The sequence below is a fragment of the Rhinoderma darwinii genome, chromosome 11 (assembly GCF_050947455.1).
Source record: "Rhinoderma darwinii isolate aRhiDar2 chromosome 11, aRhiDar2.hap1, whole genome shotgun sequence".
NCBI lineage: Eukaryota > Metazoa > Chordata > Amphibia > Anura > Rhinodermatidae > Rhinoderma > Rhinoderma darwinii.
The window spans coordinates 40,362,013-40,387,284 of record NC_134697.1 but is presented as its reverse complement, the minus strand read 5'-3'; the positions used below and the strand labels follow the sequence as shown (position 1 = coordinate 40,387,284).

At 38.7% G+C, this 25,272-nt stretch overlaps 1 protein-coding gene across 2 annotated transcripts in view; it reads left to right on the top strand.

Moving 5' to 3' along the window:
- The window catches only part of ARID5B (AT-rich interaction domain 5B), a 261,942-nt gene that overhangs the window by 27,889 nt on the left and 208,781 nt on the right, over window positions 1-25,272 (top strand). For both annotated transcript variants that reach the window (XM_075841143.1, XM_075841142.1), the window contains exon 3: window positions 21,855-22,080. In XM_075841143.1, the coding sequence (XP_075697258.1) occupies window positions 21,855-22,080 (226 nt within the window). The remainder of the gene's footprint in view (window positions 1-21,854; window positions 22,081-25,272) is intronic.

The following is a 25,272-nucleotide window of genomic DNA, read 5'->3' as shown; positions in this document are numbered from 1 at the left end:
CCAACTCCATATTCATGCCTATGGATTTATAATGGGATGTCATAAAAGGTCCTGTAGGTGTCCCAATACTTTTGTCCATATAGTGTATCTTTCTGGAGATCATAGAATTAAGGCTGGTTTACACAGGCAAATTTCTTGTTTGCTCTTTTGTGGGCTGATCGTTGTACTGTTTACTTGGGCCAATGATCAAAAACAACGGTCTTACAAGCGCTTGTTCGTCCGTTCATTGGCCCGTATAAATGGGCCACCAGTCTTTTTAACTAACTATTTTTAATGGCTAGGGATGTTTTTGTTGCCTTCCCTAGGTTACTAAACTTTTGTAATGCTAATGTCAATTTTAATGTTTACCTGTGCAGTTGCCGAATCAACTAGTAGTTCTGTCACTTTTATTATAGACATTTTATTTCCAATTTGCCTTTTTTTTTTCTTTTCTTTTTTTTTAAAATATGATTCTAAGCCTCTCTTTTTAAGCTAGTCATCTTTGGGGTACCAGTTGAGTTTTATAGTATTGTTTGGCAATTTATGGGTGTCTGATTTGCTTGCAGTATCTTTCTATTGTTATCTAACATTGTAACAGCACTGTGGTATGGACCATTTGGGCTTCTAATCTTCTTGTAGTACTAAACTGTTGCCTCGTGGTCTCTTGATAAGGCCTTATTCACATGAGTGTTGCATCGGTGTGGTTTCCGTGTGGCATCCGTTTTTCTCGTCCATGTTTCCCCTCTGCAAGCGCTTCCTGGTATTACTGTTTTTTTTTTGTTTTTTTTAACTGATACTGTTTTTTCCACGCACCCATAGACTTCAATGAGCCAGTCTGATCCTTAAAAACATACCAGGATAGGACATGAGGTGAGTTTCACGCACACACGCTCCGTGAAAAAATACGGATGTATGAATAGCCCCATTGAATTGCATTGGTCCGTGTCCTGTTCATTATTTAAACGGACACCGCACAGACGTGAAATAAGTTCTTGTGAATAAGGCTTAAAACGACTAGGTTTTTTTTTTAATGGTACTAGCAGTAATGCAAAAAAATAATAGTTTCCTTCTTTCAGAGGACCTATATTACTGCATATATGGTCAGTTGGTTAGATTATGGGGGAGTTGGGGAGAGATAACTGTTTGCCGACAGCTATGTAATATGTATGGTCATCATAGGGATATGTTTGCAGATGTTGCCCTGGTCACACTTTCAGCGCTGGCCACAGTGATGTAAGATCACAGTGCTGAACATTGAGCCACTATGCTGTCAGAATTGCAAAAAAAAGTCCTACGTTTGCTTAATTTTGTACTTCTTACAATTTCATGCATTATGTATATTTAAAGTGTTTACAAGAACATTCTGGAATTTTGTTTCATTTGCACAGTCTAATTAACATTTATTATGTTATTCATCCTAAGCAATTCGCTTTTTTATTTAATGTATTGTGACATTTTATGGTGTTAAATATAGTGCCTATGAATAATATATTGCACATCTAGCACATATGGTGGTTAATTCTTAATAGAAGTCTGTGCACAAACCACTTTGATACAAGTCAGTGCAGTGTATCTTGAAAGATATTAAGAGAAATTTTAATCTGATATGGAATATTGCAGACACATGGATAATTATACAAATTGCTGAAAGCAAGGTTAAAAAAGATTTGTGTATGCACTTGCAGCATATCTAAATCACATGTTTGTACGAAGGTGAAGTTTGCATAAAAGAGAATATTTTGGGTTATTTTCATAAAGCTTTTAACATAAGATGAATCACCTCCACCATTAGCCAGCTGAAGACAAATATGAATCAGTTATTTAAATGACTTTTTTTTTCCTTGATCCTGCTGAATATATGCATTATGCAAATCAGAACTGATTGCATTCCCCCCACTAAGCCTTATGTGCGGAGTGTGAGCATATATAGTGAAGCCTGGTAGAAAAGAATAAGTCTCATCTTTTGAGTGTTGGGAGAAAAAAAAAAGAGAATGGCTATTCGTAGACTTTATCACACTTTCTACATGAAAGGTTCACTCATTGGAGAGTAACACATTTAGATTTTGACATAACTGTTAAACTTTATAACACTTTAGATTGCAGTAACTTTTACTTGGGCTAGGGGTATACACAGACATTTATTGTCCATAGGAATACATCGATAAGCTTCAATAATGCTATGGCCAAGTGATTCACTAGAAATATAAAATCATACGCCGATACAAAATCGGGTCAGCAATATGGTAAATAATTGAACCTGACCGTATGTTTCTACACACTAGCAGGGAAACGTTAACAAACAGGGAAACGCTACAAATGTCACCTATATGGGAAAACATTATAGATAAAATAGTATTTGCCAATAGAATGTGTAACACATCTGGCTGTTCAAATATTTCAATAACCAACTCCGGGGGACCTAAAGACCTTGTGTGCCTGGTGAATGTCTTCTTGGCAACGACATAGATTGGGTTGTGCTAAAATCAAAAATGATCACCTATCCACAGGCACTTGGCTGTTTCCGTCATTCTCATAGACATTGAAGGTAGCGGCAGAGTGCAGTGAGGAAGAACTAGGGGTTGTGGATAGGAGAAAATTGTCGATTCTGGGATAAACCCTTTAAGCCAGAATGGAGAGCTGCTATGTAATGCTACAATAGCTAATCGCCAGAGGTTACAGAAGCCAGACCCCTTTTAAAAGGGGAGACATTTTCATACTATTTTCATACTATTGCAAACGACTTTGAGAATTTCTTAAACCCATCCTAAGACTTTTTGTGTATTAGACGTTTATTTAATTAAAAATCAGTCGGATAAAAAATGACCCGTTTTTTTTTTTAAAATCATAATGAACATCATAAAAGTGAAATATTAGACTGTAATGCCTTTCTCAGTACTAGTTCTATTATAAGGATTCTTATGGATTTCTTCAAAATTTCTTTCCTATGGAAAAGTAACATTTAATAAATGAGGCAGTAATTCCGTTTTGACTCTCTATATAGAATGTTACACCCACATAAATTAACAGACTGATGGCACTGTACCCCTGCCAGAAGCCCATTTAATTTACGGTTGATAGCACAGCGCACTCCTGCAGGTAGTGTCATTGGCAGGATTGGGTTGTCAAACAGACAGTCTGATCCTGTACTTTGACAGGGAACTGAAATAATCGGTTCCCTGTAACTAAAACGCCAAAACACAGTGTTTATATTGAGCGATGTGTCCCTGAATGCCGCTACTTCTGCATTCGGTAGTTGCTAGAAAACACCATTACTTCATTGAATGATGTCACAGAGATTCCCTGTTTAGAGAGGGCTCAGAGGCATGCAGAGATGACGTAATATGTGTCTTAATTTATTTATTTATTTTTGGACATTTTGATGTGGAAGTAGGTGCGGTTTTATGCTGCGGATTTTGGTGTAGCATTTTTTATAAACTTGTCAGATACACTTCTAAGGTGAAAACGCAACATAAATTGACATCCTGCAGATTTTAAAATACGCACTGGGTCAATTTACGTGCAGAAAACTTCTGCAATGTGTAGATGAGATTGCTTGAAATCTCATTTACTTTTCTGGTACTGTATTACGCTGCGGATTTGCCGCAAGAAAATACACGCGGTAAATCCGGAAATAATACGCATCGTGTGCAATTGGCCTTGGAACACAGTTATCAGGAAATCCATATATATGGTGCCAGCCGGAAACATGTGTCCCTGCTAACCTGTACCCTCACGGAAAAAAATATTAAATATGAAACAATACATTTTAGTATATTGTAAAAATAAAAATACACCCAAAAAAGTACACCGCTCTGACACCAACATTAGACACCCTGCAAGACACAAAAGCTTTTTTTGCATGGGCATCTGGTGCGCTTGAATGTATGTTACCCCAAATATACAAAAATGAACTTTTGCCATACATTTTTTTTATGTTGTTTTTTTCCTGGACCTTTCTACTTTTGCAGTTTTATTGAAAAATGTCTAGAGATACATTTTAAGCTAAAATGGTGTCTTTGATCTCGACGCTCTAGGGATGTCATACTTTTACACAATGTACACCTATTTAGCATCACCACACACAGGAGAAATAGAAGATTCGTTTTTAGGGTAAATTTCCATTGAACAAACAAACAAAACCCATAAAACAACATAGCACAATGAGGAAGATTTAGTTTTTCTGATTTTGACAGTTTTCTCCTAAGTAATTAAGACCTACAAAATTAATTGATATCGGCTCTAATTTAAAAAATAAGAAAGATCAATATGTAGCGTAAAACAAACAAACAAACCTTATGAGGTAGACTAAGAAATAATACATTTTAAAAGTCACCTTTGAAATGCAGCAAAAAATTTACTTTGGGCATAAAGGCCCAAAACACATTCATTTTAAAGAATATTTACTGTATATTTTGCTCTCATTCAATAGCTTACAAATGTGGGACTGTTGGATCAATTGATAAGGAAGGCAATACTCATCAGTTATTAATAATGTTACAGCTACTGTATTATCATGTAATACAAGGGCTAAGAGCGCAAATCGTGATATTTTACATGTTTGATTGGTTAAAGCCAGGCTGGGTGTAGATGGTGATCTTCAAGACAACACTACACCTGACAGAGGGACATATTGTCTTCAGAAATTCTCAGTAGTGCAGCCTAAGGGTATGTTCACACGACCACGCCAAATACGTCTGAAATTACGAAGCTGTTTTCAGGAGAAAACGGCTCCTGAATTTCAGACGTTTTTACAAGTGCTCGCATTTATCGCTGCGTCTTTTACGGACGTAATTGGAGCTGGTTTTCATTGGAGTCAATGAAAAACGGCTCCAATTACGTCCCAAGAAGTGTCCTGCACTTCTTTGACGCGGCCGTAATTTGACAGCGACGCGTAAAATTACACCTCGTCTGAACAGAACGTCGTAAGACCCATTGCAAGCAATGGGCAGATGTTTGCCGACGTATTGGAGCCGTCTTTTCAGGCGTAATTTGAGGCGTAAAACGCCTCCATTACGTCTGAAAAGAGGTCGTGTGCACATACCCTAAGGCTTTGAGCCTGTAAGATCAAGTGGTCATATCTCATCATAGAACTAAGTTATTGTCACATTTTTAATGTTCACTAAGGGACCTTTAAATTGTCGTAGCTGTCACCAGCAGTAAACGAGTGTTGAATAATAGTAAATGATCTAGTTTATCACCTATACGTTATGTGGAAATAACCTTGTGCAAGAACAACCATGTCAACTCTTTATTATTGCGAGATTAGTAGTTTGCCGTTACAAGTTAACTGATTTCGGATGATGGTGGTTATTGTACTACGAATTATTATTATTATTCTGATTGTGATGATGATTATTACTAGCAATAGCTTTTATTGTCTGGTTCTTTTATTTTCTCAGAAGCCACATTTATTAATTTGCAGAATGATATTTCTCTTACAATTTGATAACTTTCCCCTGGATAGCTGTACACTGCCACATGATGATAATTCTGTTCTCCTATAAATGTCAAAATACGGTTGTCACAGCAACCACTTACTAAGTTATAAGATACAAATAATAGTGTGCCTTCATGTAACATCTTATTAAAGCATAACATGGCCTTTCAATTCACCAAGACAAAGGACAATATTACCAACCCCAGATAATAATGCCGAGACTGCGTGTTTTCTCTTACGCAGTAGATGATGTTATTTAATGCTTTCCTCTAATGTCCTAGAAATAGTTTCCACTTATTTTCTAAAGTCTGTTTAAAGAACCCTGACAGATAATATCAGCAGTCACATACTTTTCATTCTTGCTGTCTGACAAAGCCATTCGTGCCTTTCGTGACCTTCCTCAACGTACGTTGTGTTACTGCCCTTAAGTCGACAATAAGGTAACAATTTTTCGTAAGATAAGACCAATAACATGGAGACCAATGAAGACCAATAACCTGCCCTCTAACAGATAATTGTTAAAATGTGTTACAATCAGAATTCAGAACGCGAAGTGTGAAATGTATTTGGCGAGGAGCTGTGATCAATAACTCATTATGAGGGACATTGAGCGTACTGGTAGGAGAAATAGGCAAAATTGTTTGTGTTTTTATGAATGCTTAATCATTTGTTTTTCGATCTATCCCCTTCATTTTATTTTAGAATCCTTAGGAAAATGTTTTCCTGTCTATGGGCATCTAAAAGATGTTTCAAGACAATCACTTTACATAGGAGGGAGTAGAGAGACGCTCACAGGGCATGCCTCTCACTCTGGCGGACCATGTGCCTCATGGATCCGCATTCATTTAAATGGCTGCCATGTAATATTACATTTTCCACGAATATGTCTTGCCGGCGGTTTCTAATGCCTGGCTAGTTTCATTTGCAAAAGGACGATATTTCTAGTATCGTAGCATGGCAGGACTGCCTTATTATTATTCGGACTATATGACACACTGTTGTGTTCAATAAATGTTGATTTAAAAAAAAAAAAATATTTACTCAGACTAAAATATTCCTTAGTCAAAATGAGCACAGTGACATTTTCTACACTATATGTGTATATTTGTTTGATTCTGCTGAAGCTGCAAGTGCAAGCTGTTCTAGGTCATAGTTCATGTGAATGGCATTTTTTTTTTTTGTCAAAGCCAAGTTCTTAATAAACATCATTCTCAAAGTATAAAATGTACAACAGCAGACCTAGAAAAATGGATTAGCCTCCATGCAGCACATACACAAAAAGGAAGGGCCTGGTTGTGCTGAGTGATGACGTGGTATTCTATTCACACAATGTTTTTTTTGCCTTTTAGCTCTTGCCACTTTTGACTTTTTTTCTTGTAGAATATCACTGCAAGCAAGTATTAGATTATGTGCTTGAGATTAATAGGGGATAGTGACCCATGTGAGTGTCCTGTCCTAGTGATGGTTCATCCCACCACAACCTCCATCCTCGGCCAGTTATTTTTTTGTAAGTCAGATAGGGCTAGCTTTTTGCCCCATCTTTTTACAGGTCCTATAGTAGCCTCAGTATAGATTCCATTAGTGCCCATTAAGGGAGAATAGTTCAAACATCATGAATAATAACGAACAAATAAAGCTTAGAATTATACGCTGTTATGATGACGCAAAACTAATTTTTCCGGTTGGCTTCATGTGGATTACTTGTGTACGGTTGGAAGTTATGGCTGTTATGTGTGTTGTAACAGCAGGAGATATGTAAAAGCAAAAAAAACAAAAACTGTTGTAAGAATCTTGCTTGATTTTCAAGTTGCATAAAGTAGATCTCACTGCTGGTTACCATAGTCCTTTTGAGAGTTAAACCCGGAACCTCCCACTCTCTGTGCCTCAATATAATAGAGTATTTTGTAGAAAAGGTTCAGCACATAGGAGTATTCTGCTGGAGAATAAATGCTTTATTTGTTCTTCTGATATCTTATAACCCTCCAGCTTTTAAGCGAATTCATATATGCATTTAGATACCATCACTTGAACAGGGCAGTGAACAATATAGCTTTATTGTTTCTTCATGTGGAAATGGGAACAGGATGCCAATAAAAATAGAGATATTATAATCCTGCCTGTAGAGTATTTCCAGCATGGGAGAAACTGAACCATTAGCTTGGTTGCCAAGTGACAAACCTTCATAAGAAACTATTCCATTCGCTGAGCCAGCTTGTAAGCCTGTCCATGTTCTCGCTAATGAAACATTGTAACAATATGGTGGCTGTATGTATGGCGGAGGAAACATTTCCACTACTTGCGATATTTTAAGACACACTTGGCACACAGATAGACTTGTCTGTAACTCGCTTTGGATATTAATATCGTTTAAGGATTAACTCGATGTGTTTTGTGGAACTCTAAATACTTTAAATTCTGTTTAGAGCAGTAAACGGTGTAACGCTGCAAACACCATCAATTACTTTACAGCAGAACTCATGTCTGCAATATTTTTACTTTCTTGCAAAAGATATTTCTTAATCGTGATATATAATGCTGGTATGACAGACATCAGGATACATTGTATAGGCATGAGTAACAGGAGTCGCTGCTTAATCTCAGTTTCGAAGGAAAATATTTTAGGAGTGCTAATGCTTTGAGGTATAAATATTTAGTATTCTTGGGCCTTGACTGGCAACTGTTAAAAATAGCAGTCTAAGGCCTTGTTCAGAAGGAGTTATTTGATGCGTTTTTTGCTGCGGAAACCGCGGCAAAATGCGTCTGAAATTGCCTCCTATTGGTTTCAATTAGAGCTGGATGTGGTTTTTTCCCACGGGACAAAGAAGCGTCATGCCCTATCTTGAGGCATTTTCCGCCTCAAAAACCCCATTGAAATCAATTGGAGACTGAAAAAAAACACTTTTTTTTGGCCTGTTGAAGAAAGAGGTAAAAAACTCGGCGAAATTTGCGGCAAAAAACGCTTGTGGTGCAAAACCACTTCAAAAAAACCGGAGCTGATATTTTACAGGCAGAATTTTCTAAGGCCCTGTTCAAGCTGAGTTTTTTTGCAGGTAGAGAAAATCTGCCTCAGAATTCCTGCAGGGATTTTGAGGCAGGTTTTGACCTGCCTGCGCTTGTTTGCCGCAGTTTTCTCTGCATTTTTGTTCACCCACGGCCATTGAAGCTAATGCAAGGATCGCTGGCAAAAACGTAACGAAAAGCACTCGGAAACGAGCGTCACAGGTTTTTTCTGCCACCCATTGATTTCAATGGGAGGTCAGAGACAGAATCGTGGCAAGAAAGGACATGCAGATTTTTTTTTTTTTCCGCGAGCGACTACAGCCTCCTGGGGGAAAAAAAACCTGCCTCTGCCTCCTATTGAAATCAATGGGGGGTGATTTTGGCTGTTTTTTACGCTGATTCCGACGCGGTTTCGGTATCAGAATCAGTGCCAAAGAAACTCTGTGTTAACATGGCCTAATACTTGATGAACAGCCAAAAATGAAAACAACTTAATACATTGCAGTGGCTGTTTAATTTTTTTTTTTTTTATGCTGCATCCAATATAATACAGTAGGTATTGTGGCATAGGAAGGGCTTCGATTTTTATTTTTATTTTTTTTGTATCAAACAATAAGCAGGGTTAAAAAAAAAAGTTAGAATCATGTTTTATTTATCCAATAAAATGAATACAGATTAACCCCTTAAGGAGCAGTCTTATTTTGGTTTTAAGAACGCCGGTATCTTTTTTTACAATCAACATGTTCCTAGTGAAAGCTTTTCTTTCACACCTATTTACTGGCATAAGGCCGGTGTGACTGTCCTGAAAATGAGTCATTTGAAATTGTCATTCACATTGTGTTAAATTGTAAAGCAATTAAGTGACATCAGTAGGTTGCAAGGTTATTGGTCAGTTAATCATTTTCAGAGCTCCAATAATTATTTGTTGGCTCCATTCTCTAAATCTGTAATGATGTCAAGATGACACTTATGTAGATTTGGTTGACTAACATTTTGTTTTTCATATACAGTTTTGCTTTCCTTAAATGAACGCTAACACAACTTATGCTAATCTAATAGTATACCTGATGTAGAACAACTTTGTAATTTACTTACAGTTGAAATGTAACTGTTTTATCCATGTCAATTCTATGTGAAGTTACTGCCACTAGGTGTCTCCCTTCCTGTAATCTGTTGTCCACCTCCTTTTGTTAAACAAAGCTTGTCCCTGGTTACAGAGTAGAATTGACAGACTGCAGAAGGTGGGGTGGGGGGGGGGGTCACTATGTAAAGGGGAGGGGAAGCAGGAGAAGGGAACCGAGGGAGAGTGTGCCCAACACAAATGCTGCATGTAAACCAATGGAGGATTGAGGGGTGAACAGGCAGAGGAAGCAGGAGCAGAGTGAGAAACACAGAGACCTGCTGAGAAGATTTTGTTTTATACCCCCAGTGCTGGATTCTCAGCTGCCCTGGTTTGTAGTGCTGTATAATGTCCTCCATGTTTCTGCAGATTTTATTTATTTATATATATATATATATATATATATATATATATATATATATATATATATATATATATATATATATATATATATATATAGTGAAGGAAATAAGTATTTGATCCCTTGCTGATTTTGTAAGTTGGTCCACTGTCAAAGACATGAACAGTCTAGAATTTTTAGGCTAGGTTAATTTTACCAGTGAGAGAGAGATTATATTTTTTTTAAAAAACTGAAAATCACATAGTCAGAATTATATATATTTATTTGCATTGTGCACAGAGAAATAAGTATTTGATCCCCTACCAACCATTGAGTTCAGCCTCCTCCAGACCAGTTACACGCTCCAAATCAACTTGGTGCTTGCATTAAAGACAGCTGACTTACATGGTCACCTGTATAAAAGACTCCTGTCCACAGACTCAATTAATCAGTCTGACTCTAACCTCTACAACATGGGCAAGACCAAAGAGCTTTCTAAGGATGTCAGGGACAAGATCATAGACCTGCACAAGGCTGGAATGGGCTACAAAACCATAAGTAAGACGCTGGGTGAGAAGGAGACAACTGTTGGTGCAATAGTAAGAAAATGGAAGACATACAAAATGACTGTCAATCGACATCGATCTGGGGCTCCATGCAAAATCTCACCTCGTGGGGTATCCTTGATCCCGAGGAAGGTGAGAGCTCAGCTGAAAACTACACGGGGGGAACTTGTTAATGATTTCAAGGCAGCTGGGACCACAGTCACCAAGAAAACCATTGGTAACACATTACGCCGTAATGGATTAAAATCCTGCAGTGCCCGCAAGGTCCCCCTGCTCAAGAAGGCACATGTACAGGCCCGTCTGAAGTTTGCAAATGAACATCTGGATGATTCTGAGAGTGATTGGGAGAAGGTGCTGTGGTCAGATGAGACTAAAATTGAGCTCTTTGGCATTAACTCAACTCGCCGTGTTTGGAGGAAGAGAAATGCTGCCTATGACCCAAAGAACACCGTCCCCACTGTCAAGCATGGAGGTGGAAACATTATGTTTTGGGGGTGTTTCTCTGCTAAGGGCACAGGACTACTTCACCGCATCAATGGGAGAATGGATGGAGCCATGTACCGTCAAATCCTGAGTGACAACCTCCTTCCCTCCACCAGGACATTAAAAATGGCTCGTGGCTGGGTCTTCCAGCATGACAATGACCCGAAACATACAGCCAAGGCAACAAAGGAGTGGCTCAAAAAGAAGCACATTAAGGTCATGGAGTGGCCTAGCCAGTCTCCAGACCTTAATCCCATCGAAAACTTATGGAGGGAGCTGAAGATCTGAGTTGCCAAGCGACAGCCTCGAAATCTTAATGATTTACAGATGACCTGCAAAGAGGAGTGGGCCAAAATTCCATCTAACATGTGTGCAAACCTCATCATCAACTACAAAAAACGGCTGACTGCTGTGCTTGCCAACAAGTGTTTTGCCACCAAGTATTAAGTCTTGTTTGCCAAAGGGATCAAATACTTATTTCTCTGTGCACAATGCAAATAAATATATATAATTTTGACAATGTGATTTTCTTTTTTTTTTTTTAGATAATCTATCTCTCACTGGTAAAATTAACCTAGCCTAAAAATTCTAGACTGTTCATGTCTTTGACAGTGGGCAAACTTACAAAATCAGCAAGGGATCAAATACTTATTTCCTTCACTGTATGTGTGTGTAATATATATATATATAATATACAATAGATAGATATACTAGGGCAGGATTCTCCTCTTCTCTGTATAGATAACATGATAGCCTGCAGAGGGGAAAACTTCAAAATGCCATATACAAGTCATATAATGGGCAGAATTATTGTTATTCCTCATGTACACACACATGACCTCTTATTCTGAAGGGTCCGCCAAAAAGTAAAGTTAGGTACGCTTTAAAGAGAACCTGTCACTAGGACGTCTAAGTTAAACTGGTTTACTGATCTGAATAGCGCTGGCTTCCTTTTTACAGTGCTGTTTTTAAAAAAATTTCCTAGACGCCCCCTCCCCTCCCCATTCAAGAGATATGGCCCACTGTTGTGTTGGCTCCCTATTTGCTAATTTGCTCTAGTTAGACAACAGGGTGTGAACTATCCTCAAGTTGCCTCACGCTGATTGGTCAGTATCAGAGGCAGGGAAGCTAGCTCCACCCTGTTGGCTAAACCGCATATAGAGAGCCAACACAACAGTGGGCAATATCTCTGGAATGGGGGGTCCAGGCTAAAAAGAAAAACAGAGCTAGAATCAGGGAGAGAGAGCTATTCAGGTCAGTTAACCAATTCAACTTATATGACCTAGTGACAGGTCCCTTTAACAGAGCTATTCCAGTAGCAGAAGTCGAACTATATCGTACTGTATAGGATATTAAAGTTGTGTTAAATATTAAACACTAGTTGTTTTTTCTTTACTACCCCCTTCAGCGTAACCCATAGCATAAACTAGAATAACCGAAAGGTGCAATCTATTACTGGAAGGTAGATCAACTTCCTCCATCTGCTACCTCACCAGTTCCTTGTTGAACTGGTTCTTAGGCAGTGCGAGAGCTAAATTTTATAGCCACCTGTGTTTTTCTGCTTGAGCGTCTGCGCACATCTCTTCAGAATAGAGAAAACCTGACAAAGCACAAGACAGTCAGGAGGAGAGACTCCATGATTACTCACTGTGCTGCTTTGCAAATTTGGCAACATCTTAGAAAGCTGTAATGGTTGTCTATGGTTGCTTCACCTTTCACTTCCTATCATAACCAGTAGACTATATTGCGAATTACAGGGCATGTATTCCATATGAAGAGTATCCATTAGCATCCATCTTGTGTTGCATAGTTTGTTTGGGTGGTGGTTGGGTGATGCCCTAGACATAACGTCCACTAAGGCTAAGTTCACACTACCGTTATTTTTCGTTTAGCTCTCTTGTGTCAGAGGAAGGGATGATCGAAAGCTAAAATGGAAAGCAACGCTTCCGTTAGAATTACCGTTTGATTTCAATGGTAATTATTTTGTTCCAGTTGCATTCCGTTTTCTTCGTTCGCAGGCTGCTGCGGTCTCCTGAGATGAAACGTCATATTGATATTGATGTGATCTAGGAATGCAATGAGTAGCTTAAAAATCTCTTCAAAGTCGCTCCAGACAAGTGAGTATCTCTAAAATCCCAGCATGTAGCGATTTAAAAAAAATCGCTAGCAAATCTCTTGACTGGAGTGATTTTGAAGAGATATTATACCCAATGCACTCCTATGGACAGCAATTTATCGCTCACAACAAAAAAAGGTCTAGCTTTGGCCCCAGCCTTAGCTATTCTGCTAAACAATTACATGATGATTTAGCAAGTTCAGCAACCGTATACTCTTGAATTGTTTACCAAGTACTTGAAAAGAATCAGATTTAAAAACATTATAATTATTATAACAAGGTTTCAGTTGTTGGCTCCAGTGCTGCAAGCCCTGATAACAATAGCTTCACGTAAAAAGATTACTTATCAAATATAAGGATGCCTACCATACCAATGACAACGTTGTTGTATAAGTTTCACCTCAGTGATCTTTCTTAAATGTCAGTGAAACTCATCATTGAGCAATATTGACATGAGCCAAGCAACCAATCCATCTAGAAACTTACATTTTTGGGTTGTTTTCTATTGATGGCTGTGAACATTTTTATTGCTGGCTATAAAAAAAACTTGCTTCTGAAGTCTACAATTATTTTGTCAAATTCAAGTAAGGCGTTTCCCTTTTAAAATGCATATTTAGCGTATTCTAATCATTGAAAGATAGGGAGAGATTTGATTAAAAAATAAATACTAAGTTACTAGGTTAATTTTGCCATCTAAGCATCAGTATTCAGTCCACGGCGCCCAATATATTGTGAATAGACGTGGTAATAAATAATTATTATACATGACACTTTATGCCATTGATCTTTATATAATATTGTAGGGACTCTTTAATGAGCCCCCCTAATTTTTAGTGTTTTATTATTTTTTTTAAATAATATATTGTATTAGCTTTTGAAGAAAAAAAAAGTTCAGAACCTCTACAAAGACAAAAGCACTGACAGAACTGCCTGTGTAACAAACACGCAATAATGAAGAAAGAATCCGACTTGTGCAGAGGTCCAATGTTTGTTGTCAAATTCAGGTAGTTCCTACAAAGTTATTGGTGCAATCAAGAGTTCATTCCCCAACCAAATTTAACCAACAAAAACAAGTACAAACAATATCAGAAATGATAATTTTCTGTTTTACCTAGTGTCAATCTTATGTCTTATTTCAGATACTATGTGGTGTTATAGAATGGTGACACTAAATGTTGAATACCTGGGAGTGAGTATTGTGAGACCATTAAAGGGATTGTCTCAAAATGTGTGGCGTGAGCTTTGTGGAATAGGTTTCTATGGCCGAACAGCGGCATGCAAGCCATACATCACCAAGCACAATGCCAAGCATCAGGCCTCATGCACACGGCCGTGCCCGCGTTTTCGCGCCGTTCTCCCATACTAAGTATGGGAGCACAGCCCGTAAGATACAAAAAGTAGGACATGCTCCATAATTCCCGGCACGGTTCTACGGCACTGACACCTATCCGTAGGGATACGGAAAGGTGTCTGCGCCCAATAGAACCGAACGGGTCTGTAATTGCAGTCCGTATTATGGTCCAAAATTACGTGGTTTTTTTTGCGGTCGTGTGCATGGGGCCTTAGATGGAGTGGAATAAAGCATGCCGCCACTAGACTCTGGAGCAGTGGAAACGTGTTCTGTGGAGTGACAAATCCCGCTTCTCTATGTGGCAGTCTGATAAAGTCTGTGTTTGGCAAATCCCAGGAGAACATTACCTGCCTGACTGCATTGTGCTAACTGCAAAGTTTGGTGGAGGAGAGATAATGCTATGGGTTGTTTTTCAGGGGTCGGCCTAGGCAACTTTGTTCCAATGAAGGGAAATCTTAATGATTCAGCATACTAAGACATTTTGGACAATTGCATGCCTCCGACTTTGTGGGAAAAGTTTTGGGAAGGCCCTTTTATGTTTCAGCATGACTTTGCCCAAGTACACAAAGCATGGTTGGATGAGTTTGATCTGGAAGTATTTGACTGGCCCACATTAAGCCCTGACCTTAAACCTATCGAACACCATTGGATGAACTAGAATGGGGATCGGAAGCCAGGCCCTCTCGTCCAACATCAGTGTCTGATCTCACAAATGCTCTGGATGAATAGGCAAAATTCCCACAGACACGCTGCAAAAGCTGTTTTAGCTGCAAAAAGGGGACCGACTCCATATTAATGCCTATGGATTTAAAATGGGATGTCATAAAAGCTCCTGTAGGTGTCCCAGTAATTTTGTCCATATAGTGTATCTCTATCAACTGTGTGTGTGTGTGTGTGTGTGTGTGTGTGTACGTGTATGTATATATATATATATATATATATATATATATATATATATATATATATACTAGTCCTCAATGAATTAGAATATCGTCAAAAACTTAACTTCAGTAATTCAATTCAAAATGGAAACGCATATATTATATAGATTCATGACACACAGAGTGATATATTTCCAGCATTCTTTTCTTTTAATGTTGATGATTATGGCTAACAGTTAATGAAAACCCAAAATTTAGTTTCCAAGAAAATTTGAAGATTGGGTAAAAGTTCAAGATTGTAGACTCATGGTGTGACACTCTAATCAGCTAATCAACACAAAGCACCAGCAAAGGTTTCCTAAGCCTTTAAATGTTCCAACAGTCTGGTTCAGTAGGCTACACAATCATGGGGAAGACTGCTGGCTTGACAGTTGTCCAGAAGATAGTCATTGACAACCTCTACAAGGAGGGTAAGCCACAAATGGACCTTGCTAAAGAAGCTGGCTGTTCACACGGTGCTGTATCCAAGCATATTAATGGAAAGTTGAGAGGAAGGAAAAAGTGTGGTAGAAAAAGGTGCACAAGCAACAGGGATAACCGCAGCATTGAAAGGATTGTCAAGAAAAGGCCTTTCAAGAATCTGAGGGAAATACACAAGGAGTGGACTGCGGCTTGAGTCAGTGCTTCAAGAGCCACCACACACCGACGTATCCAGGACATGGACTATAACTGTCGCATTCCTTGAGACAACATCAGAAGCGTCTTACCTGGGCTAAGGAGAAAAGGACCGGTCTGTTGCTCAATGGTCCAAAGTCCTGTTTTCAGATGAAAGTAAATTTAGCATTTAATTTTGAAATCACGGTCCCCGAGTCATTAGGAAGAGTGGAGATGCATCAATCCAAGTTGCTTGCGGTCCAGTGTGAAGTTTCCGCAGTCAGTGATGGTTTGGGGAGCCATGTCATCTGCTGGTGTTGGTCCACTGTGTTATATCAAGTCCAGAGTCAATGCAGCCGTCTACCAGGACATTTTAAAGCACTTCCTGATTCCCTCTGCTGACAAGCTTTATGGAGATGCTGATTTCATTTTCCAGCAGGACTTGGCACCTGCCCACACTGCCAAAAGTACCAATACCTGGTTTAATAACCACAGTATCAGTGCGCTTGATTGGCCAGCAAACTCGCCTGACCTAATACCCATGGAGAATCTATAGGGTATTGTCAAGAGGAAGATGAGACCCCAGACCCAACAATGCAGATGAGCTGAAGGCCACTATCAAAGCAATCTGGGCTTCCATAACACCTCAGCAGTGCCACAGGCTAATTGCCTCCATGCCACGCATTGAGTGCATATACTGAACATACTTTTCAGTTGGCCAACATTTCGGTTTTAAAATTAATTTTTGAAATTGCTTATTTAATATTCAAATTTTCTGAGATACTAAATTTTTGGTTCTCATTAACGTAACCATAATCATCAACATTAAAAGAAAAAATGCTGGAAATAGATCACTGTGTATAATGAATCTATATAATATGACATTCACAAATTGTATTAAACTCCTGAAATAAATTAACTTGTTGATGATATTCTAATTCTTTGAGAAGGACGTGTGTGTGTGTGTGTGTGTGTGTGCACGCGCCCCATAGACTTATTCGGTCAATTTGTCTGTGTCTTTCTCTACTTCCCCCTCCCCTCCTCATAGACCTGTATAAGCAAGCAGTGAATAGACACCCCCCCACTTCCTGTAGTCCGTCTCCTCTCTGCTGTAACTAGGGACGGATTTTGCGTGATAACTGGGTGGACGGTGGATTACAGGAAGAGACACACCTAGTGGCAGTAACTTCACACAGAATTTTCATGGATAAGATAACTACATTTTAACAGTTAGGGCCTGTTCGCTTCACCGTGGCCCTTCCATTGAGGGCTTCCATCGGAGGTTTCCATTGGGTTAACCCCTCAATGGAAAGGCAAATGGAAACCTAAGCTTCCGTTTCCCTCACCATTGATATGCTGAGGTTTCCGTTTGCCTCTCCGCTGAGGGTTTAACCCGATGGAAACCTCAGACTGAAAGCGACAGTGATGTGAACACAGCCTAAGTAAATTACAAAGTTGCTATATATCAGGTACACTATCAGATTCGCATAAGTTGTTTGAAAAGTTAGTGCCAATTTCAGTGATTGAGATTTCACACTAGTTATCTGCATTCATGAACGTCAAATTCAAATGAAAGGTCAACTACCAATTGTGGTGATTAGTTTTTGAGCTCTGCTCGAATTACAACAGGTGGCAGGAAATCTAAATAGACATTTCCTCTAAATGCTATAAATTCAATTTATTTTTTATAGAACTCACAGCAGAACGATTTTGATTTTAGCTCTGATTTTGACACAAACACTCTTACCTTTTGAGAGTTGGGTGGAATACAGTTATCCGCGTACTTCTACAATCTCTTTTCAAAATGACTTTTTTTCCAACATTGCACTGCTATCTTGAAAGTTGTAATCTAAAATGTCCAAATCAGCAGGACTGCACTACTTCTACTAGTTCTTGTGTCGCAGAAATGAATACCGGCAATGGCCAAGTAAAACCTGTAGATTGTGTTTGTAATGTATGTAAATCTTCTTTTTTAAAAGCTTGGAGCTCACTCATCAAATAGAAGTGTTGAAATTTGTGAAGTGTGCCGCTCCATTGAATGTAATGGAGTTTAGCTGCCATGTTTATATACTCTAGATTTGACTGCTCTTTATGTATATGCTTGATTTAGGCTGTTTAAGTTTACATTTACACATTCCTAGAATAAAGCCGTTCACCCTGGTGAATATCTGATCTTCTCTGCTCTGACATATGAAGAAAGGCTTTTCTGATGGGACAATCCTTTTAACTCTACGGGTAAGGCCACACGGTGCGTCGTTGACGCAGTTTTGTTGCGTTTGAAAACCGAATGCGGTCAACTGCATGCTTTTTTTGTCTCTGTAATGCTGCAGTTCTGTTGCGTTTTTAAAGGAAATAATTGATGGACATAGTTTTCACCCGTGTTGAAGTTTGTGAGGTGCTGCCTGTATATAGTTCATTACATTGCATTGCAGAACTGTTCGCAAAAACGCAAGCAGTTCAGCAACAACATTGGCAGCGCGGTCATTAACTGCATGAGGTCGGACATTGTGAAGATGCAGTTAACTGCACAAAGAACACACTGTAATATAATTATTTATTTATTTCAGTTACTTATATAGCGCCAACATATTACGCAGTGCTGTACAAAGGTCCTCTTCTTTTTACTGTCCCCATTGGGGCTCACAATCTAAATTCCCTATTGGTATGTTTTTGGGGTGTGGGAGGAAACCGGAGTATCCGGAGGAAACCCACGCAAACACGGGGAGAACATATGTTGTCCTTGGTTGAATTTGAACCCAGGACCCCAGCGCTGCAAGGCAACAGTGCTACTCACTGAGCCACCGTGGCAGCAGTCTGTCCATAACAAAAATGTCACCATTGACTTCTATTGAAAAATGACTTGCTGCTGTTTAAAAACGCAACATAAACGCACCGTGACCGCACCGTGTGGCCTTACCCTACCACCCCCAATTTATCCCATATCGTAAAGCATGTTTCCACCTAAAATAAGAAATTGCCAGTTATCCCGAACTGTTACATTTCAAACTTTTTATCCATTTATTTGTTATTTTTTTCCATAGTGATGGCCATTATTGCGTCGCCTATAGAGTATTTAACCCAGTTTTCCCGCATTTCTGAATGCTGAATCTGCCTAGTCATTAGACAGTATGGCGAGGAACAGATTTGTCATTCAGAAGCCTGGAAAAGCCACATAACAACCCCTGTGGGACCTGTAATGGCAGGCACATACAGCTTTCCTAAATGCAGATATAACTAACAAATGGAAGAATAGAATTTTTATCTCACATTTTCAGTGAAAATGACTCTTAACTAAGGCTTAGGAGGCTTTTCCACTAGTCCAACCACTGACCGGTGTACTAATTTATCCATTCACGTAAGTCTGTGAAAGGAAGAAATCAAAATTGTTTTCACGCAGAGACTTTTGGCACACGGTTTACTTTATGTAATCTACTACAGGAACATCCTTCAATTCCCAAAAATACAGAGCCACCAACAGAACTATTTTAAGAAGTTATTTATTTAGCTTCTGTGAGAGCTTCCAGTTGGCGGTTCTTCTTCAGAAAATGTGCCAGTGTCCTATATTTATACATCTGGAATAGAAAAATAAACTCCATTCACTTTATATCCTCAGTGTGTGTGTTGGGTGACTAGAACATTTGCATCAACCAACGAAGATGGTTTTTGAACAATTATTTCATGGTTTGTTTTATTTGGGTGGTTTTTTTTTCAGTAAAAGACTTAAATCAATATTTTGTGTACTAAACCCAGCAAAACACATTCTAAACAAGAGCCTGCGCTTAGATGAGTCAGAGTTTCAAGAATTTTTATTAACTTACTTCATTTCTGTAAAGATCAGCAAATCATTAGTCATCTCAGCGTGACAAGTTACATTTGCTTCTAAATGGACCTAAAAGTCTTCATTCACTGAGCAGCCCTTCTCTGCTGGTGATGTGAAATAGCTGAACTGTTACACTGCGGAATTTGTGTTTTTTCATGGATGCATTTTTTTTATTCAGCATCATCATTTCTTCAATTCCGTCTATTTCACTTAGTTTTTATTGCATTTCTTTCGCAGCAGATTGTAATGTTGGATAATTAATGTGCTCACAGGGAGGTATCCATTTATTGTGTGTGGTCTTATTGCTAAATATTGTATTTAGAATAAATGGTAGGAAGTGAACCTAGCAATAAAGCAAAGGTCTTTATGCCTTGTCTTGTCCCGAGCATTCACGTGAAGAAAAACCCCCATAGAATGGTGGGAAAATGGGGGTTTGTAGGGTTAGCTCTATGTCCGCCATCACAAAGTAGTTCTGATTATTTACTAGTGGAGAACAAATGAACAATGTGATATAGGACTATACGTGGTAATAACGGCTACATGACTACCTCTGTCTAGTGTCACTTTTGCGTAATTCAAGTTGTGAGACTTTTTCTCATTATTGAAGTAAATGAAAATTCTGAATGCAATTTACATTATTAACTATTTAACACAGTAAAATCACAGTTAGTACTCGAATTCCGGTGCTCTAGTAACTCGAAGACAGAATTGCTAGAAGTACTGGACCCACCATATTTGACCATCGGGAGCTTGCCCAGCCAAATCCTAATATTTAATTCAGTTCTGTATGTGAATATTCTCAAAATCTGATTCATATTGTTACGGGATATAGTGTTGGGATTCTTAGGTCCTGTTTTTGGAGACTTTGCTGTGCCTATTAGGCTGCATTCAGATGGGATCGGACCCCATAAGGACTAACCTAAAGGTTTGGAAAACCTGTTGATATTGGATCTGCTCCTGTTCTTGGCCCTCACATTGAGTCATATTATGGCTGTCTTTATGTGGCCATACTTGTTTGTCACCTAAGACACTTTATTTGAATCCTATATATCAAAAGGAGCTTTCCAAGCCAAGTGATGTGTCCTTCACTTGTTAGTTGTAGCTGTTTTGATACATTTATTCATGTCTTGTGACATAATCTTGCCATACAAAATTGGATTTACACTGACCTAGAATAGCTTGTCCTTGTTTTAAAATAGTCATTCGTTTCAGAGATATTTATCATAAATGATATGAAAAAAAATCTACCAAAATCTCTTCCTTATGACATGTGGTCTCCTGCATTTTATCATCTACTGTATGTCCCAGATGGGCAGATGGATGCACGTGTCCATTCGTTTGTCCATAAATCTTGCAACTTTGGCAGCTAGATCAGTCATTTTCATTATTATATTTGACTATGATTATTTCTCTGATTTTCTATGTGTGATAATTATCTCAATGAAGAAAAACTCTACGTGGAAGGATGTCTATGTGCAAATCCTTGATCCCCTGGGTTTTCCATCTAGCTTGAGCAACTAACAGAGTGACAATGAATCTTTTCCGATTGTGTTTGCGTTCTTTGTTCAGACATAAGAGAAAAAGATTTTATTTTCTAACATCACCTTTCCAGGTCAAGCTGAGACTGTTCAACAATATATTGCACACTACAAGCCTTCATCCATAAATGCAAAGACGTCTGTCTGCCTCTGCTGATTGTTACTTCTGGAAGGCTGACGTTGTATATTGTCTGATGGTGCGATGTTTAATATGTGCACAGCATTGTTGCTCATGTTTGTTTGTTAATTACATTTTGCTATCGTATATTAGGTCGAGGTGTTAAAAATTCTATTAAATTCTGCTAAAGTGACAACTTCTAATAGTAACCATTACTGTGCCCCACATGGGTTGTCACTTAGCCTTCCCGTACTCATAAATGGCAAATCTCGCTGACTAACTGGGCTGATTTTACCATTCCCAAGTTTTAAGAAAATGTCTCTTGTGAAAGCTATAATGGAATTCATATTGCTTTTCTAGTAACCGATATATATAAAATATATTGTACATAGTTATATGCTAACCTTGTATGAAATTGTCAGTTTCACCTTTTGTGTTTATCATGTTACAGGATGAAGTAATTGCAGTTTCAGAAAAAGTAATTGTCAAACTTGAAGATTTAACAAAATGGGCACAATCGGATTATTCCAAATGGAAGTGTGGACTGCGAGCTTTACCCCTAAAGCTAAAAGAACTAGGAAAAAATGGCCAAAAAGAATGTATTTTGAAAAACAGACAATCCACACTAAATAGCGGTCTCAACTTCAAGGATGTCTTCAAAGAAAAGGCAGAACTGGGTAAATATTGAATTCTGAAGCATTGCAAAGTTCTATACTTGTATCTTATATGTGTTCTACTAACAAGGTATTACCTGATATGATTTTTATTTTTTTTATCGGTCACCATGATTGCATCTACTTCATATAAAATGGAGGCAATTGTTTTCTTTTGTATCGGCTGAAAGTACAGACGATTTACAATGAAATGGTAGATCTATGTTTTTTTTTTTTACTTACTAAAGGAGTTAAGGAGGAAAAATCTAGCTCCTACTTTTTAAAATCACTCTTAAAACCCAGCGGGTAGTGATCTATAAAAACAAAAATCACAAACAAAAAGCTTGAGTGGAGCACTTTTTAAGATTTTCAGGCTACTCAATGCACTTCTATTTTTTTTTTTGTAGTGAACGATTGATAGTCTAGATGTATCTCTAGCCTTAATTGGACACAAATTTTTCAAACAACTTTTGGTAATCTAATCGTATATCTAATATAAATCAACTTTGTCATTTACTTACTGTTAAAATGTAGTTGTTATATCCATGCAAATTTTGGGTAAAGTTACTGCCACTAGGTGTCCCCCTTCCTATAATCTGCTGTCCACCCTCTATTGTCAAGCAAAATCCGTCCCTAGTTACAGAGTAGAGGAGATGGACTACTTGAAGTGGAGGTGTGTCTCTTGACTGACTGCCAGTAGAAGTCTATGTTGAGAGATGTGGGGGAAGGAGGAGGTAGAGACACAGACACGCTGCCCATAGACGTCTATGGAGAGGGAAGGGGTAGCAGTTGGCGGGAGCGTGCAGAGAAAGAGACACAGACATGATGCCGATACAATTCTTTGAGAAGCACACACGGACATGCTGCAGCTTCCTAGTAAGTGTTACGGTCGCACCCCAGTGCTGGATTCTCAGTTATACTGCTCATTGCCACTGTATAATCTCCTCCATGCTGCTGCAGTTATATATATATATATATATATATATATATATATATATATATATATATATATATATATATATGTGCAATACATAGATAGGAGAGCTGGATTCCCCTCTTCTATGTGTGCAGTGCATAGAAGGCATTCTGAGCTAGTGGGCGGAGCGTAACTGCTATAGACAAATTCAGAATTCAAGAGCCTGCAGAGGGGGAAACTGCTAAATAATGCAGAATACAAGATCTATATTGACCAAAAAAGGTGTTATTCATCATATACACACATATGACAGCGTCTTCTGAAAAGTCACCTGATAAGTTAGATACGCTTTAATGTATATGAGATACAGCGGAAAATTCCTCATTTTGCAGTTGGATGCTAATTTCAGAGGAAATACAATATTGCATGCGAACATTAAAATGAATGGCCAAGGTAATACCTGGACGGCTCGTGTCTGCCAGAGTGAGAAGCGCTGTTTGTTGGCTGCTCTCCAATCTGGCTCATGAGGGCTCCTGAGCAGGGGATGCCCCTCTGTGACGTTCATACACCCTTAAAGGTTATATGGACATGGTTGTATTTATAATGATTAGATTCTGTTCTTTGAAATGATGGATTAATTAATAAATAAAAAGCTATGTGCAATTGTGTATAATTATTATGTAGAAATGTCTCAGTTATGCAGATTTAAGAAATAGCATAAGCAATATTGTCTCCTCGTTACTATTCTACTATTTGAGAGCGACTAGCACTAGATTAAATGTATTATATCCTTTTTGTCCATGTTAAATCAGTTCTGTCCTAAATGACTGGGGCTGCAAGTGTATATATAGTTTTGCTACTTCTATAGAATCAGATATTAACAGCCAGAAGTGACTATTCTGCTGAATATAGCATCACCAGCTCAGAAATGATCATTCAACTGAATAATGCATCACTCAGCAAATGCGGAGAAGCGGTCTCTTAGAGGAACAGATTTTTATCTGTGTCTATGAGCGAACTGAACAGTTTTTTTTTGCAATTTCTTCATTCACTTAGTAATAATTTTTATTTTGGTCATGATTGTCCTGTGAATAGTTCTTGAATATGTTGGTTAATTGTTTTTATTAAAAGCAGGGGTCTCCGTGTAAGGCCTCCATGCACATGACCGTAGCCACGTGCACGGCCCGTGATTGCAGCACGGACAACCGCGGAGTGTCATTCGCAGGCCGCCCGCAAAGCACAGACCGTGCACACATTGATTTCAATGAGCCCGGACCGCAAATGCGTCTAATGACATGTCCTATCTTTTTGCGGTCTGGGCTCCCGGCCAATGCAATTGAAACCACGGTCGTGCATGGGCCCATAGAAATGAATGGGTCCACAATTCACCCGCAGATTTGCGGGTGAATTGCTGCTGCAAAAACACGCTCGTGTGCATGAGGCCTCAATGTCTACAAGTGTCACAATAGTTTCAACTTTAGCCGCCAAATGTAAATATTTAATTTTTGATCATTTGAAATCCGGACTTTGCCAATACACTGTAGACTGTTTTTTTCATGATCAAAAGAAGTCTATATAATCTGAATATTATTTTTTTAGTTAAAATGTAGACTTGCCTTTTGAGCATTATGTTCCAGTTTCTATTAAGAAATTATTTACATAGATAAGTAACTTTAAAAATAAATACATTTACTAATATAGGTGTTAGGCCCTGTTCACACTGAGTTTTTTGCAGGAGGAAAATTCTTCCTCAAAATTCAGTTTGGGATTTTGAGGCAGATTTTGACCTTCCTGCACACCGATTGCCACGATTTTTGCTGCGTTTTTCACTCGCGCCCATTGAGTGCTATGGGCAAAAAACGCTGCGAAATACGCTTTCTCTGCCTCCCATTGATGTCAATGGGATGTTAGAGGCGTAAATGCCCAAAAATAGGGCATGACGCTTCTTTTTACCGCGAGGCGGTTTTTCCGCTCGCGGTAAAAATGCCTCCGCCTCCCATTTGAAATCAATGGGAGGCATTTTCAGCCGTTTTTTGGTGCGGTTTCCGACGTGGTTTCCGCATCAAAAAACGTGTCTCAAAAAACTCAGGGCCTTAGGCTGTATTAACACTTCCTTTGCAGTACCTGTGCAAAACCTTGGTCGGCATTTCCATCAGATTTTTATGCATGCAAGACTTTTCATCCCATCAAAACAATGGAACCCAATGGTGTCCGTCGGGTGCAGTGAGGATCCATCGTGCGATGGTTCCGGCACCGCATAATGTCTTGCAACACAAACAGAAGCCACTAAGCAGATGTAA